The sequence below is a fragment of the Erpetoichthys calabaricus genome, chromosome 14, assembly GCF_900747795.2.
Source record: "Erpetoichthys calabaricus chromosome 14, fErpCal1.3, whole genome shotgun sequence".
NCBI lineage: Eukaryota > Metazoa > Chordata > Cladistia > Polypteriformes > Polypteridae > Erpetoichthys > Erpetoichthys calabaricus.
The window spans coordinates 109,434,979-109,453,480 of record NC_041407.2 but is presented as its reverse complement, the minus strand read 5'-3'; the positions used below and the strand labels follow the sequence as shown (position 1 = coordinate 109,453,480).

The following is an 18,502-nucleotide window of genomic DNA, read 5'->3' as shown; positions in this document are numbered from 1 at the left end:
TCCAGCTGAAGAAAAATAAACAGTTTATTTGTTTTACACATGTCAATCTGTGTCGGGCACAATATAGCACCTTCTCTTACAATGCATAATATATCTTATATATATGAATTTCCCATTGGGATTAATAAAGTATCTATCTATCTATCTATATATATATATATGCTTTTTTCAAGTGTGTTTGTATTATTGTTTTTTTTATTGTCAGCTATTCTGAGCAGATAGGCAAGTGAGAATTTCATTGTACTGTGCACACCTGACAATAAATCTGACCTGACTTGATGAAGTGTTTATGTTTCAATTTCTTCTTTTCCTTTCATTGTTTCCAATAAACCACTGGGGTTGTTTGTGTCATCTGCTGTCCTTCAGGAGCACTCAGAGCTCACCTTACTCAGAGTCAGGCAGACAGCAGACTTAGCTTCACTTTTAGCAGGGTGAGGGATTCCAAACACAGACCCCGTCACATCACACAAGTCAAACACAAGGCAGCCAGACAGCAAACTGTCAAGACACACTGAGCTGCTGCCATACATGGCGGGATTTTAATCCAAGTTGTCAGCTCCTGAGTGTGTTGCAGTGGGAACGAGCAAAGCAGTCGGGCCTAAGAGATCAAAAAGATGAGGTCTGGACTGGGATGAATGGGTCAGGATTATACAATGAACTGGAAGGGCTCACCGCTAGCTGGGCTGTAACGCTGCTGCTGATAGACGCTGAAATGGGAGAGCCAGGGGCCCACTGTCAGCAGCTTCACCTTGGTGCCTCTCCCAAACTTGTTCTGACGGAAGACGTCTCCCTTCTCCTTGCTGAACCAGTAGATGTGGTCTTCAAACACGTTGATGCTGAAAGGATTCTTCAGATCTGAAGTGAAAATAAGGTAAGGAAAGAAAAAGAATAAGCATAGACAAGGATCAGAAACTAGCTGGCTACATGAAGGGAGTGAGCAATGGAACAGATGACATCAAGAAGCTAAGTCACGTAAGTTGGTTTTGTCATGGAGTGCCGGCATAGAGTGCTGTAACACGTTCACAGGCAAAACACAATTGAAATAAAAAGATTAAATACCATCTTTCACTCTATCTATTATATAGTGCCTTTCATTCAACCTATTGATTATAAAGTGCTTTTCATTCTATTTATTATATAGAAACTTTCATTCCATTATATACCACCTTTCATTCTATCCATCTGTTATATAGCACCTTTCATTCTCTATCATATATTGCCTTTCATTCCATCTATTAATCATATAGTGCCTTTCATTCGATCTATTATATAGCACCTTTCATATCTATTATATGGTGCCTTTCATTCTATCTGTTATATAGTACCTTTCATATCTATTATATGGTGCCTTTCATTCTATCCATCTATTATACAGCACCTTTCATTCCATCCATCTGTTAGTAAGTCTTCAGACTCCTTCACTTTTTCACATGTTCTTATGTTGCACTCCTGTGCTGAAATCATTGAAATTTCCTTTTTTTCCCTCCTCACGTAACACTCAATAATCACAAGAATGGCAAAGCGACAAACAAGATTTTAGGAATGTTTGCTAATTTTGTAAAAATAAACAATTGAAATATCCCATTGACACATGTGTTGTTGCTATGGCGCCATTTGGAGGCCTGGCTCAGGTGCATCCCATTCTGCTGATCGCTGCGGAGATGTTCTCAAACCTTGTTTGGAGTCCACCTGATGTTAATTCAATTGATTGGACAGATTTTTAAAGGTACACAGCTGCCCATAGAAGGTCCACCAGCTGAGCCATGAGACCTAAGGATTTACCTGCAGATCTCAGAGGTGGGATGGGCGTCAAGAGACAGAGCTGGAGGAGATAACCAAACATTCAAGCAGCACTGAAGGCTCCCAGAAGCACAGTGGCTTCCATAAGTCTTAAAAGGAATGTGACAGGAACAACCCTGAGACTGTGTCTAGAGGTGGCTACCTGGCCAGACTGAGGAACTGGTGGAGAAGGGCCTTCGTAAGACCCAGTGGTCACTCTGGCTAGGCCTCCTGGGAGAATCACCTAATCACCTGTGCAACATAGCGGTGGGTAACATCAGGGAGTGAGGCACGAGTCAGGATGGAGAAAAAGCTGCACAGTGCAAAGTCCACAGACATCCTGAACCAAAACCTGCTCAGAACTCTGAGGACTTCAGACTGGGCCAAAGGTCCACTTTGACAGGACAAAGCAAAGGCAACACAGGAGGGGCTTGGGATGTCCTTAAGTGGTGGTCCAGCCAGCGCCTGGACTTGAACCCAATAGAACATCTCTGGAGAGACCAGACTGTAGCCGTCCATCAACGGACTCCATCCAGCCTGACAGGGGAGCCTGAAAGGATAAAATACTCAAATCCAGGAGTGTGAAGTTAATGATGGGGAACCCAAGAGGACTCCAGACTGGAATGGCTGCCAAAGGAGCTTCAACAAAATCACAAGGAAAGGGTCCAAGCACCTGTGATATCAGTTTTGGGTTCTTGGAAAATTTGCAAAAATGTCTCTAATTCCACCGTTGCTTAGTCATTCTGGGGGTACTGAGTGCCCCTTAATGACCAAAAAAAAAAAAAAACGAACTTCAAAGATTTTATCACAAGTCAGCAACACAATAAAACGTGTGAGAGGTGAAGGGTCCGAAGACGCTCTGAAGGTGCAGTATCAGCCTACTAACTGACATGAAGTTCTTGGTCATCGTGGTGTCAGCACGCGTTTCACATTGACTGGACTGGGGACAGCAAGGGGCTTTGTCACCTCCCCCTAATGAAATGAAGGAGTGTGAGGGAGACCCCCACCCCAGGGCTGATGAAGCAGTCAAGTCTCTCGTTAAGACCGAAAGTGAGAATTCCGTGCTGTATAAAAAACAAAACGAACCGGGGTCCCCACTTTGCACTGTCAACAGTGTGATCAACTCCCTGTTAAAGAGCAAAGTCACCCAGGGGCCTGTGGTGGGGGGGTCTTAATCCGATCTTGGCCAGGGGTAAGAATCTCACTCTGTTCTGCCCAGGTGACCCCACATATCAGAAGAGCTCAATGAGCCGACGTGGCCTGCAGCGTTCGGATGCCACAGGGCCATCTTGCCATCTCCCCAGTGACTGTCACAGGAATCACAATCTGACCATCTGGAAAGTTCTACATAAAAGCCTGAAAACAAAGCAAGTACCTCCATGAAGAACAAGACGCCGGTCTTCCCCAGACGAGAACATGGACTCGATAAAGTTGTCCTTTGAGTCGGACCAGTACACACGGTCGTTGTTGGCGTAGTCGATGGTGAGACCCGTAGGCCACCCCTGGATTTGGTCAACCAGCACCTTCCTCTCCTGGCCATCCATCCAGGCAGATTCGATTTTGGGCGAAGCTCCCCAGTCTGTCCAGTACATCAAGCTGGCGATTTAAGAAACATTTGATTAATGTTTTGTGAAATTACAGCATCTTGGGGGGATTGAACAGGAGTTCATTAAGACAGAGTAGGAACACAAGTCCATCACACTCATGGCGAGACCCTCCCTTCCATAGGCATGACCAGCCAACCGAACCAACGTGTCTTTGGGATGGTGAATGAGTTTGAGGTACCCCTGAGAAAGCTCACAAAGACAGCAGCCGGGCCAGGACCTTGGGACTTGGGTGGAGGTGGCCGGCCATCACTGCACTGTTGGGTTGAGGACTGTCCCTTTTAATTGTGACAAAGGCCTGGCACTTCCCACCTCTTAGAAGATCAGAACAGTTTTGATGAGGACGGGCCACTCAGCCCAACAAGCTCACCGTCCTTGTCAATTAATTCCTCTGAGATAACATCACATTGCGTTTTGAAGGTCAACCACATCCTATCGTCAACCAGACTACTTGGTCAGTTATGTCTGCGGTTCAAAAAAGAAAAAAGTTAGCGAAGGTCCATCAGTGACCCCGTGTTCCTGTTGAAGAACTCAGTGCAGAGTAACAGCTTTGAACCCGATGTCATGCTGGTCACCTCTTAATGTCCGCTTGTCTCAACTCAGTGGTCCTGAATCAGCCAGTCATGTGTCGGTCATGACATATACCTGAGTGGGTTACCTCTGTGCCAGTGTGAATGTAGGGCTATTTTAGGTTTTATTGTTGTTTCTGTATCCTTTGTATTATTTTTGCGATGTTATTTATGTCAATTTTGTTCATTATTGGTGCCATGCATGTGTGTCAGAGGATCCCCTCATGGGCTTGACTGAGGTATTTAATAACCCACCAGGGTTAGAGGAGGTGCCGTCTCCAACACGGTCTTCTCCTTCTCTGCCTGCAGCACTGAGAAACCACCCAGTGAGGGCACATAGCCCCGCCCCTTCTGCTTCGCCAGCAATAAGAACCCTGGCTGACCAGAAGGAGGCGTCATTTTGGCAAAAGCGACCCACCAGAGGGAGCTCCCTGAACCTATGGCTAAATCTGAGCCTTTTTTGTTGATTTGGAAACCCGATACCTAAAAGCTATGAACTTTTTTGTTGAATTAAACTGGACGACCCAGCTGGTGTCCCCAAACTTTATCTTGAGACCCGTCATTCCTGCAACCGGCCACGTTGGTTAATTATGTCTTGTTTAAGATTATGGATGTTCCCTGATCCTTGTGAGTGGAGCCCGAGGAGGCAGGGCCACCTTCACCTCACCATTCCAGAGCCCACCCTTTGGCTATTTAAATACAATACAGTTTATTTTTGTATCGCCCAAAATCACACAGGAAGTGCCGCAATGGGCTTTAACAGCCCCTGCCTCTTGACAGACCCCCAGCCTTGACTCTCTAAGAAGACAAGGAAAAACTCCCAAAAAAAACCTTGTAGGGAAAAATGGAAGAAACCTTGGGAAAGGCAGTTCAAAGAGAGACCCCTTTCCAGGTAGGTTGGGCGTGCAGTAGGTGTCAAAAGAAGGGGGTCAATACAATACAATACAATACAATACACAGAACAACACAAATCCTCAATGCAGTATAAAATTCAATTTTTTTAGAAGTAAAAAACAAAAAAGTTTTAGAAGTACGGAGCAGAATTTAACAGTTAAATGAGCTGAGAAGGCTCAGGAGTAGGATATCATTCATTTTACTGTGGAGGTCTGAAAGTTTCTGATTGCAGTTACTGGTTTTTGTGATCTTCTTGCTTCTGAGGAAGGATTCAAGATTTTTGATTTTTGCACTGGAACTTGTCGGTTTAGGATGAGACAAAGAAGAATGGAGTGAGGGCGTCAGTGGAGTCCCTCAGAGGTCTTCCCTGGCTTGTCACTCTCCCCCCCCCACCCCGATTTATATTAATGACATTGACTCTGTTACAGTTAGCAAACTAAAATTGGATGGACAGCAGACACTGAGGAGGCAGGCAGTGAAACAATTCAAGAACCTTCCGACTTGGGCGAACTCTTACAGTACAACGTACAGAAGTACAAAGTGCCACACGAGACAAAACGGACGTCAGTTCTAAATACAAGAAGGGGAACACGGAGCTGCAGAAAGCAACCCCCGAGAAAGATTTACAGTAGAGGTTTAAGTCGACACACTTTCATCATCTCAGCAATGGACCGAAGTGATTAAAAAGACAAATACGACATTCAGTTTCATTGTAAAAACTGTTGAATAGAAACCGAGGGTCGTTACACTCGGACCACATTGTGACAAGTTCTGGTCACCGTGCCAAAATGAAAGACATAGCAGCACAAGAAGCTGTGCAGTCAGGAGGATCTCAGGACTTGAGGACAGGCGCAGAGGAGACCCTGTGGGGACCTCATCCAGGTCGTCAAAGTCCTCAAAGGCATCGATCCTTCAGAATTCGTGCAACTTAGTGACAAGTGACGTCCTCGAGGACACCGGTGGAAATCGAAAAGGAGGAAAGATATTTAGCAGTGGGTGTTTGAACAAACTACCAAGACCTCCTTTAAGAAGGATCCAGAAGAGAAACGGGGACAGCTGAGGTATCAGCTCAAAAAACAAGTGACAAATGGGCTGAGTGGTCTCAACTCATCTGTCAAATTTGTGACGTTCTTGTGACTGCCACGCTAAGCATTTCTCACTGTTTTCTTTTCAGTTGGCATGAAAGTAAAAACTTCATTATGTTAAACACATGACAAAAACCTGAAGCGAAAGAAACAAACTGCTGAGACCACCGGGAACAAGCCGCTCAAAGTGTCCCACCGTACCCCAGCTTTGGATTGACAGCGATCGCCGTTGGCTGCTCCAGGTCGCTGCTGATGAGGAATTTCCGGTACCGTCCGTCCAACAAGGCAACTTCGATTCTTTTTGTCCTGGCGTCCGTCCAGTATACGTTTCTGAAACAAAAGCAAACCAGATCTGCACGGTTTAAACACACAAACACACGAAACGCAGTACTTAGATAAATGAATAACAAATATAATGTATAAACTAAATGATAAACTTCTCCAGCGTCCGCTTCTTATTATTTGTTAGTTTCAGACGTTTGGTGGCGTTCTGTGCCGCCATCTTGTCTTTGGGATGTTGGCATGTGGCCCTCATGTTTCACAGCCCTGGCCATCTTATTCTCCTCACCTTTTCCATCAAAGGGAGTCTCTCTTGGTAAGACCCCCACCCTGGATATTTTATTGGTGGGTTACACCTGCACCGGGCGCCCAAGACACAGCCTATGCCAATCTTAACATAAGTAGATCCTGATCCAACTTTGAAGGCCTAAAAATGAAGACATCTCACCTCATATGCGCACGATCCAAACTTCATACTCTTGACCCGGAGGTTTTACGTGTCATACACTTCCTGTTCACCTCGCCTAGCAACCATCCACAAATAAGCGCTGAAAATGTCGGGGCCAATAAGAAAAACAAAATGGCGTTGTCGGGGAATGTTACTTATTTCCAGTAGTGTTAACAATCGGTGTGTTTGCATGCGCTTCCCTAACCCGCTTATTTATAGGAACCCAGTTTCTAGAACGTCATCAACACATTTACATTTACATCATTTAGCAGACGCTCTTATCCAGAGCGACTTACAACAGTGTTTGTTAGTTTTTTCGCTTACCCCTTGGGGTCAGAGCGCAGGGTCAGCCATTGTACAGCGCCCCCTGGAGCAATTACAGGTTAAGGGCCTTGCTCAAGGGCCCAGCAGAGTAGGATCTCTTTTTGGCAGTGACGGAGATTCGAACCGGCAACCTTCGGGATACCAGCGCATCTCCTTAGCCTCAGAGCTACCACTCCACCCCACAATCCACTTGGAGAGACTGGCTTATCGGTCTCTGAGGAATCACAGGTAGATCATGGTAAATCACGGTTATGTGTCCATGTAAACCCTTAACCGGGTTATAGTTAAACATTTCGGTGTCTGTGCTCATCCATTGCACTTCGTTTGGAAGTGTGGAAGTGTCCAAGAAGATCAGCGTCCTCAGGCAGATTGCCTTATTCCTTCTCCTAGCTGAAATAATCCGACTTAACACCGTGACGCAATGTCGAGAGCCGTGCTGGGGTAACACGTTCAAAACGTTGTGTATCAAGTAGTCCAAAATTTCATTCATGGACATAACCCTGAGATGAGGTCAGCAAACTGACATACCGTAAGACTAGAAGTCGCGTAATTGCCTTAACTGATAAATACCATATATACTCGCGTTTAAGTTCTCCCGCGGATAAATTGGGACTTGATTTTATCGTATAATTTCTGATATTTTATAATGTTGGTCATAGAAGTCGAATGTGGAAAATTCATGCTATTGGTCCAAGAGATTACAATATGCTGATGCCCACCTGAGAGAGTAACCACGGGGCACACTGACTTTTTGTTTCAATGTATTGTGCCTATGTGACCACATGGTAATACCCAAACTATTCCGAAGGGACGTTTGCACTGATTTGTGTTTATTTGTATCTCACACACCTTTATCGTAAGAGCATCCCTTATCTACGATCAGAAGAAAATATGAAGCTGGTTTTAAATTAAAAGTCGTTGAAGTGGCGAAAGAAATTGGTAAGTGCGCTACTGCAACAAAATTCGATGTGTCTGAGAAACTGGTGCGAGACTGGAAGAGCAAATTAAACATAAGTGCTGTATTTTGGAACGGGAGTATTAATTAGATAGATAGATAGATAGATAGATAGATAGATAGATAGATAGATAGATAGATAGATAGATAGATAGATAGATAGATAGATAGATAGATAGATAGATAGATAGATACTTTATTAATCCCAATGGGAAATTCACAAATTTTACGATCGATTTTTCGGGTTCAAGACCCCAACTTATTGTGTTGTATTTTGGAACGGGCATATACATTGGGGTCTCTGATTTTACAATCGATTTTTCTGGATTTTATGATCGATTTTTCGGGTTCAAGACCCCAACTTATTGTGTCGTATTTTGGAATGGGCATATACATTGGGGTCTCTGATTTTACGATCGATTTTTTGGGTTGAAGACCCCAACTTATAGTGTTGTATTTTTTAGTGTTGTATTTTGGAACAAGCGTGTAAGTTGGGGTCTCTGATTTTACGATCTTATACACCCGTTCCAAAAAACGACATTTTTTTTTTTTTTTTTGATTCCTCCAATCTCACATCAGTTTCTCAGACTTGTCGAATTTTGTTGCAGCTACGCAGTTACCAATTTCATATATACAAAGTCGGAGGTCAAGAAAAACGTATTAAAAAAAAAAAAAAAAGATCCAAACCAACAAACCTGATCACGATGTCCGTTATTACGTGTCGGTCAAGCAGGCCGGCCTTACCTTCCCACCCAGTCCACTGCTATCCCATCAGGCTTCACTATGTTGGTTATGTTGAGGTTGACTGTAATGACCAGGTTGTTGCTGCCATCATCCACGTCGCTCAGGTAGGCTCGTTTTATGGCGCCGGGTATGGAGCCTTTGGCCTCCACGGTGAAATACACCATGCCTACGAGAGAAAAGAAAGAGGGTGGGCGAGTTTCCCTGCTGCCCCGGTGGGCACGCTCAGACCACCTCAAACCTGAATGCCCTTTTCAGGATAAAGACTGGAAGATTCTACTCAGTTGGGCCCTTGAGCGAGACCCTTGATTCCAGGGGTGATGTATAATGGCTGCCCCCCCCAAAGGTCATGCGAGAAAGACAAATACCCCCTCTGGGATTAACAAAGTGTATCAAAACAAAACAGAGGAGTGCCAGGCATTGTTCTGTACCAAGGGGCGCATGGCAAATACAACTTAAAAAGGCAGTGGAACTGACTAAAGGGGGCCGCCATCTTGAAGATCAAAGGTAGGCCGGCATCAGGGTCTGCGCTGCTGGAGAATTGTAAGACAATTAGCTTTCTTCGAACTCACATTTTAGTTCATTATAGACACATTCAGCCAACGAGGAGTGAAATGGTGGGCAGAAAAACGAATTTGTGGTGAAATGTGAGAATTTTGCTTTGACAAAAAAAAAAAAAAAAAATGGACCCTCCACTCAGTGCTTCACCACAAGTGACGTCGGCGCCATTAACACATACAGTCGGCCCACCGCATCACACCCGCCATCATCCGCGGATTGAAAATCTTAAAAGACTTGAATTTGTCACTCGCCAAGCACTATGAATGAAGTGGTGTGCAGACATGCCCTGTGGGATGCCAGCTCGGGGGACAAACCAGCCCTCCACTCTCACCCCTTAAGGCCCAGTGATGATCCCTCCATGGCTTCACCTCCATAAACCTCCTCACAAATTTTTCCTCCCTTTGGTCCGTGAGTGACGGTGGCGGGGCCAGTCCGAGGACCTCACGAAACCAACCAATCAGTAGCCAGTGATGGGCGGTGTGTTCAGAGTGCAGGAACCAATCAGAGCGAGCTCGGAGGTTAAACGGCCGGTTACATTTGACGCATCCACATCTCCACGAGAGGCTGCCAGGGTACACGTGGCGTGAATTTCGTCATCAATCCTGGCACGTGTGGGCGACCGTGTGCCTCCCAAGTTTTGTAACTGTGTGGTGCTTTGACTATGCCAGTGCTAGACGAGAGAGTAGGAGCTCATTGTGCAACGTGTCACTACCCACACCTACACAGTCCAGTGCTGAAAGAAAACAAGTCCACCAATTCATGCCAAGAAATCGCCCAAGCTGATGACAATGATGAAAGTTTCTACAAACAAAAAACAAAATGTCTGAGAGACTGACAAGAAAAAAAAAACACTTTGGGCGGGGAAGCCAAGGAATTCTGCAACCGCTCGGTGCCACCCAGTGCTGTGCACTGACCCTTTGAACTATAAACAGACCAAGGTGGGCATCCTCTGTGCCCCACTGCATCTGCAGCTGCCGTGCCACCTGACTTTTGAAGAGAAGACCAACGAGAAACCCCAAGTGTGACCCGTCTGGCGCTGGTACTCACTATATCCCGTGCCGTTGTGGTCCCAGTCGTAGTCCACGGCTCCCACTCTCTCCTCCTCATCGATGTAATCTTCATATTTGGTGGTCTGCAGGTTGAACTTGCGGATTCTCACATTTTCCATCAGCAGAAGGACAGGTGGGGGCCCTGAAACGAGCAGCAATGTCTTTATTCCCTGATGCCTGGCACTGGGGTGCCATGCAAGGCCCCCATTAATGAAAGCTCATGTTTGCAACATCCTTTGAGCAGAAGTCGGGGGCCCACACCGTCCGATGTTGACGTGCCCCATTTTCACATGATAATAGGGGGCCGTCACTTAGTAGACCACCTGCCCAAACTCCCCACCAGTGCTTACCATTGGCTGCACACTCGTGCCCGCTTCCCACCTCTCGGTAACCTTCAGCGCAGCGGCACTCATAGCTGCCCTTCAGATTTTTACACTCTTGGCTGCAAGTGGCATAAATCTCACACTCGTTGATGTCTGAGGAAAACAAAGCACAGGAAGAAGCAAATTAGAAAAACTTTATCAATAGGAGGAGGTAGGCCATGCCACCCACAGACATCTTTGGTTATAAAACGGCTCGGCTTCCTCAGCAATGCCAGGGATGGCCAAATCTGAAAAGGTGAAGAAATACAATGCCATTTATTTTTGTGTAGCCCAAAATCACACAAGGAGCGCCGCAATGGGCTTTAACAGGCCCTGCCTCTTGACAGCCCCCCAGCCTCGACTCTCTAAGAAGACCAATAAAAAAACCTTGTAGGGAAAAAAAATGGAAGAAACCTCGGGAAAGGCAGTTCAAAGAGAGACCCCCTTACTGGGTAGGTTGGGTGTGCAGTGGGGGTCAAAACAATACACAAAACAGAACAAAAGTAAACCTCAATACAATAGTGCAATAGAAATATTACAAGTATGGGGCAGACTTCAACAGGAGATGATATCCCATAATAGGATTTGGATTTGTTCAGAGAGTCCTGGAGACCTCGGCCATCAAGCCGCTCCCCCTATTGGCCATTGCACAGCTGAGTCAGTGCTGGGCCAGCCAATCCGATGAAAGGATCCCTCTGCCCAACAATTCCTGCGATCCTCCATCAGAGATGACTTGACCTTAGGCAGGCAGAACAACTTGGCAGGGGGGCCGTGGCACCAAGTGTCAGGCAGGTGGGCAGTGGCACCAAGTGCCACATTTGAGTACCGAGAAGAGAAATGGAATAGGTGAGGGTGAGTAACAAATTAGAACTGTCATGTTACTTCTGTTTTAGTGCTAAAGACTAACCACAGAGATGCAGTCTGAACAGTTAATCAGCAGCTCTAGTCAGGGTGTGCTAAACTGAAGCGGTGAGTCTTCAGCCTGAGACTGAAGGGGCATCTCTTATAGTAGCAGACAGACCACCCCACAGTTTAGGGGGTCCTGTAACTAAAAGCTCGACCTCCCATCGTAACAACTTGAGATTAACATCAAACTATGTAACATCAACGTTCAATAGCAATTGTCTGAAAAGTGCACTTAATGCAGAAAACCTAACAATGAAATACGAAACAGAGTAAGAAAAAATGAATTTGCAGAGACTTTGGGTCAAAGTGACTCAGTTCAGGCTGTTGAGGGTAAAAATATGTCCTCGATTTAAATTTCATAATAGACCAGAATCCTGTAAAGGAGTTTAAAAATTCTAAACATCCATGCTGGTCCCGCAGGCTGGCTTTTAGTTTTACCTTTACAGATAACAATTTAAATAGCCATCGATTTTTACTGTACAACTAACGTTCAAGGTGAAAAATTTACTACGTGGCACTTACTGAATAATAATAAAGTGGCAAGAATCCCCAAGAGATTGCAAAAAACGCAGCTTATTTACCAAGTAAACTGTTTAACGTAAAATTGATAGCATTAACTTGAAATCTTCGGTGAACAATAAACATAACGACGTTATAGATACGTCACAGCGCAAAGAACAATAGCAACTGTATAAGTAACGCTGTGTCTAGCCGTCTGAAAGTCGGACTCCAAATTTCATTCTAAGAATTATTTTGAGATTAATATAGCAAAGGAAAACTGTTCAGCTTCTGGAAAATTCTCGTCTATTTTCATCTGGGCCTATTTCAGGAATGGTCCTAATGCTGCAGCATCAATAGCACCCACCTTAATCCCTACAAAGCAGCACATAACCCCGACCTTTCACTGCGACCTGCTAACGACATCGCACATCGCTACCTGATAGCGGCTTCAAAACGGAACGTTCAAAAGAAATCCAATTGAGAAACAAACGATTCCAGGACCTCTAAATCCTCAAAATTTTTTGAGGTAAAAGAGAAAAGTATAAAAAAAAGAAATGTCGAATGATGTGACAGGAACAACAATTCTACAGAAACCTCCTCCACTCCCAAATTTTTCTTTTCAACAGAATTTCTATTAATTGTAACTTGTTGACTTCAGTTTTCTGTGGTGGGCTGGCACCCTGCCCAGGTTTGTTCCTGCCTTGCGCCCTGTGTTGGCGTGGATTGGCTCCAGCAGACCCCCGTGACCCTGTAGTGAGGATATAGCGGGTTGGATGATGACGGACTGACTTCAATTTTTTACTTACGAATGAAGCGAACTCGTCTTGGCGCCGATAAACGTGTAGCGACTGTCACTCGCGATGAGGAATAGCGCTTCCCACTGCGGACTTTGTCACCATTGTCACTGCATGTCTTCTCGGTAACCCCGCACACGTTCAAAGTGCCCGCTCGTATGGTGGCCGCCGCGCGCCCAGGTCACGTGACGCCGACGAGCGCCTTCTTTTGTACGGCGGCGGTGGCTCAGATCTTGCGGCTGTTGTTTGTGGACCGCCTGCATTGCGCGTGCGTTGTGACGTCATGACGCACCTACGGGCTCGCCGTAAATCCTCGCATGTTTGTCTTCTGCCGATGCTCCTCAAGTTTTCTCCGTTTCAGAAGCGGAGCTCATTTTCAAACTATGGTACGTCGTAAATTTACAATGTTGGTGATTTTTTACTAGCGGTAGACATTTTCCTGCTCCTCGCCTGTGGAACTCTTTACCTCATCACATAAAGGAGTCTACAATTGAACTGTTTAAAACGAGATTAAAGACTCATTTCTATTCACTTGCATTCCGTGACCTTCAGTAATACTGATGGTTTCCTCATTGTGATTATGTAACATTACTTCTTTTTATTTATGTTCATTTATTTTATTTCTATTTATGTTATTCATATTAATTGTATGTTTTTCTTTAATTCTAGTATTGGAAAGCACTTTGGCCACAGCATTCCGATGTTGTTTTAAATGTGCTATATAAATAAAGTTGACATTGACGTAGTGTTCAGCCATTAAATCCTTAACACTTAAACTATCTACAAAATTAATTCTTATTTGTTTTGGAGTAACTGCAGCTCCATTGTGTGCATTGTAGCTATGATCGCCGTTGTGGGGGGGCTAGACCACGTCAACTGGAACTTGCACTGGATGACATCATCAATACAATGTTATACTGTATATCTGTGTGGAAAAACTGGAATCAGGGGACACCCGAGCAGCAAAAAAACTCAATCAGGTGAGCCAGCATGGCTGCTTAATGGCACAGGGGAGCTAAGTGACCACCTGTGGCCCAATGGCCTTTGTGGGACCCCCCAACCAAAAACACAGAAGAAGAGAAGGAATGGAGAGGAGCCCCAAAAAAACATGCAAAGGCTTCCACGACTCACCATTGCAGCTGAGTGGGTTTTTGGGGTCCACCACATAACCAGGTTTGCAGGAACAGATGAAGCCAATGCCATTGAGGTCAGTGCAGTTCTGCTTGCAGGCGTTCTCCTTGCAGGTTCTGTTGGAACCAAAGTCTGAAATGCAGAGAGGAAGAGGACGGTCAGTAGAAAGCCATCGGCGTCATCTTTAAGTCAATTGAAGGTGGCGGTGTGACACACTGGGACATCAGGGTCTACCGATCTGCAGCAGCTACTGAGGAGCTGCTCAACCTCCATGGTGGTCACTGCACTTGGCTGAGGTTTGTAAACAGTAAGAACATAAAGGATAGCAAGGCGAGCTCAGATCAGTCAAACAGGCCAGCAAACAGAAAACAGAGTCAACGATCACATAAATCAATGGAGAAGTGACAGGTGACAGAGCAGGTGATGCAGAGGAGGAACAAATAATAAAGAGCTTCATCCTGACCACTCACACCGGGAAAAATGGCAGGTGGTAATTACGTCACATGATGCCTTTCCACAATCTGCCAGCCTCACTTTAGCCGTTTATAACACAAACATTGGCACAGGAGCAATAATGTCTTTCAGATCAAATGATCTGTCTATTATGTAGTGCCTTGTCATGCCCATCTTGGCATTATACAGCGACTTTCTTATTTATTTATTATATAGTGCCTTTCATATTAATATATCTACTATATAGTGCCTTTCATGCCCATCTATGTATTATACAGTGCCTTTCATATCTATCTATCCATCATATACTGTACTGCCTTTCATATCTACTGTATTTATCTGTTACATAGTGCCTTTAATATCTTTCTATTATATAGTGCCTTTTATGCCCATCTGTATCTATCAATCTAGAAAATAGTGCTGTTCATATCTATCTATCTATCTATCATATAGTGTTTTTCATAGCTATTATATAGTGCCTTTCATATTAATATACTATATAGTGCCTTTCATGCCCATCTATGTATTATATAGTGCCTTTAATATCTATCTATCCATCGTATAGTGCCTTTCATATCTATTTATCTGTTATATAGAACTGTGGTGGGCTGGCGCCCTGCCTGGGGTTTGTTTCCTGCCTTGCGCCCTGTGTTGGCTGGGATTGGCTCCAGCAGACCCCCGTGACCCTGTAGTTAGGATATAGCGGGTTGGATAATGGATGGATGGATGTTATATAGTGCCTTTCATATCTTTTTGTTTAATAGTGCCTTTCATGCCCATCTATCTACAGTATCCATCAATCCAGCATACAGTGTCCATCATATCTATCTATCATATAGTGCCTTTCATATCTATCTATTTACTATATAATGCCTTTCGTGCCCATCTATCTGTCTACCTATCTATCACATTGTGCCTTTCATTCTTCTATCCTTACTTTATAGTACATTTTCATTTCTATTCTTCTGTGTTCATGCTATATAGTGCCTTTCATATTCATATTTTGGTCTCATTCTGAAGTGTGAAATTAAGCAGCGTCCTTAACAGACCTGACAGCACCCCTCAGACACACGCACACACACACTCTGTGTCGCTCCAAAGGTCCGTCGATCCCCCCGAGATGTTCACACGAGGTGTTCATTAAGGGCAGCCAGTTGAATAAATTCGTGGCAAGCGGCAGTAAAGCGCCGAGCCGCAGTGTGTCCAGACTGGCTCTAGATGGCGCCAGGTCCCATTCTAATATTCGTTCGGCGCGATTCCTTCATTCCGGTGTGAACGGTCAGGATGACGTGCTTTATCGTTTGTTCTGCTTCTGCACCGCCTGCTCCGTCATCTTCTCGCCGCCGCACTCCGCGTGTTCCTCTGCTCCCCCGAGACCCTCAGGCTGCGAGCGCCTCCTCTGCTTTGCTCAGTACGTTTGCGCTGTTGTGACTCTTTGAATCTTTCTTGGTGATTCTGAGGCTGCTGCTCTGTTCAGTTCTCTGTTTTGTGACATAACATTAATGGCCGGATAGAAACATTAAACAGCTATTGTTATTTAACCCCAGGATGTGCTGCCCCCATTTCCAGATGCCCAGTGCCCACTCCTACTGGCGTCACTGCTATGCCTCCCCACCTGCTTGTCTCCATCTCTTTCATTTCTTAAACTCTGATTGTGGATGTCTGTCACTTACGGCATCCAAGCTCGTCTGATTTGTCCCCGCAGTGGTCGTAGTGGTCACACACACTGATGAGGGGGACACAGTGACCATTCATGCACTTGAACTCATGGGTTGTACACGGAGCTGGGGTGGGCTCCTGACCTGGAAGAGATAAAACATAATTAAGTACATAGATAGATAGATAGAATTTGGTATAGTAGGCAGGATTAGATAGATAGATAGATAGATAGATAGATAGATAGATAGATAGATAGATAGATAGATAGATAGATAGATAGATAAAATACACCATATGATAGATAAATATATAGATAAAATACACCCTATACTAGATAGATAGATAGATAGATAGATAGATAGATAGATAGATAGATAAAATACACCCTATGATAGATAGAATTTGGTATAGTAGGCAGGATTAGATAGATAGATAGATAGAATTTGGTATAGTAGGCAGGATTAGATAGATAGATAAAATACACCCTATACTAGATAGATAGATAGATAGATAGATAGATAGATAGATAGATAGATAGATAGATAGATAGATAGATAGATAGATAAAATACACCCTATGATAGATAGATAAAATACACCCTATACTAGATAGATAGATAGATAGATAGATAGATAGATAGATAGATAGATAGATAGATAAAATACACCCTATGATAGATAGAATTTGGTATAGTAGGCAGGATTAGATAGATAGATAGATAGATAGATAGATAGATAGATAGATAGATAGATAGATAGATAGATAGATAGATAGAATTTGGTATAGTAGGCAGGATTAGATAGATAGATAAAATACACCCTATACTAGATAGATAGATAGATAGATAAAATACACCCTATGATAGATAGATAAAATACACCCTATACTAGATAGATAGATAGATAGATAGATAGATAGATAGATAGATAGATAGATAAAATACACCCTATGATAGATAGAATTTGGTATAGTAGGCAGGATTAGATAGATAGATAGATAGATAGATAGATAGATAGATAGATAGATAGATAGATAGATAGATAGATAAAATACACCCTATGATAGATAGAATTTGGTATAGTAGGCAGGATTAGATAGATAGATAGATAGATAGATAGATAGATAGATAGATAGATAGATAGATAGATAGATAGATAGATAGATAGATAGATAGATAGATAGATAGAATTTGGTATAGTAGGCAGGATTAGATAGATAGATAAAATACACCCTATACTAGATAGATAGATGGATAGATAGATACTTTATCATTCAGAAGGGGAACTACCATCCACAAGTTTACTGGGGTATTAGAGTCAGACCCTGGGGGGCCGCGGTGGCTGGAGCTTCCTTCCTGGGTCACCCGTTACTCCTGCTAATTCACTTGTTTTGCCTTCTTTTCAAATCTCTTATTTTTTTTTAGATCCCCACCAGTCCCTCCCCTCTTTGCTCCAATGTGTGTTGCCCAGGGGTGGCACTCATGTTGGTGTCATGGGTGCCAGCTGGGGTACAAATCAACAGTTTTTGGGTTACACTCCTAAGGACAATCAGAGAAACCCAAAGGATGAGGGTCCTGTAAGTGAAGTGCTTCCATGACTGTGGACATGTGGGTGAACCCCCTTTCAGCCCACCTGCTCCTATATGGACAGTCATGACCAACCCCGAAGTTCCTTGAGACAAAATCAATGAAGCAAACATAATTGACAGCTTTGAGACTGGCGGAGTGTCTGCGGCTCAGTCTCCCTGATTCCCCCTTTTCTGGTCCCACCATCCCTGTTTGAATGCAGCCCACCACCATCACCACCACCTGATAGGACTCACAGAGCTCCAGACTCTCATCGCTGTTGTCTCCACAGTTGTCCACCTGGTCGCACACGAGTATCGAGTGGATGCACTTCTTGTTGTTACACACAAATCTTTCTGGAGGTGAGCAGGGAAAAGACGCTGGAGGAGGAAGAGGAGAAGAAAAAGAGCAAATGAGTGAGGAGCAGACAGGGGGTGCCACAGAGGACTGACCACTAGGGGGCAAACTTCTAGAAGTTGTTTAAAACACCCAGAATCAGAACAGCAATGCCATTACCCCCAGTTATAGGGGGGGGGGGGTACTAATCGAGAGTCCACTAAATTTAATGGTAGGGGTCTGCTGGCTCTGATCAGGTGGCCATTACTAATAAATACACAGGGAGCCGACTTAATGGAACTGCCATTGTGTGACACTCTAAGTGCCATTAAGGCTGGGAGGCACCCAGTGATGTCTGAGTAGCTCAGTCAAGAGACTGCTAGGGCAGCAAAGTCATTTAACGAGTCCCGGCCCCCCGGCAGACAGCCATGGAGTCAGAAGGAGCAATAAAGAGAACAACTGCCTTCATTGGGGTCATGCAGGTGGGCCTCTTTGTTGTTGTCGTCCA

At 44.3% G+C, this 18,502-nt stretch overlaps 1 protein-coding gene across 1 annotated transcript in view; it reads right to left on the bottom strand.

The window, feature by feature from the left end:
• lrp2b (low density lipoprotein receptor-related protein 2b) overlaps positions 1–18,502 on the bottom strand; it is a 218,375-nt gene that overhangs the window by 12,912 nt on the left and 186,961 nt on the right. Inside the window, exons 60-68 of the mRNA XM_051936218.1 lie at positions 17,916–18,038; positions 16,109–16,237; positions 13,983–14,114; positions 10,639–10,764; positions 10,287–10,430; positions 8,682–8,847; positions 6,133–6,261; positions 3,155–3,375; positions 673–855 (exon numbers count right to left, since the gene is read on the bottom strand). Coding sequence (XP_051792178.1) covers positions 673–855; positions 3,155–3,375; positions 6,133–6,261; positions 8,682–8,847; positions 10,287–10,430; positions 10,639–10,764; positions 13,983–14,114; positions 16,109–16,237; positions 17,916–18,038 — 1,353 coding nt within the window. The remainder of the gene's footprint in view (positions 1–672; positions 856–3,154; positions 3,376–6,132; positions 6,262–8,681; positions 8,848–10,286; positions 10,431–10,638; positions 10,765–13,982; positions 14,115–16,108; positions 16,238–17,915; positions 18,039–18,502) is intronic.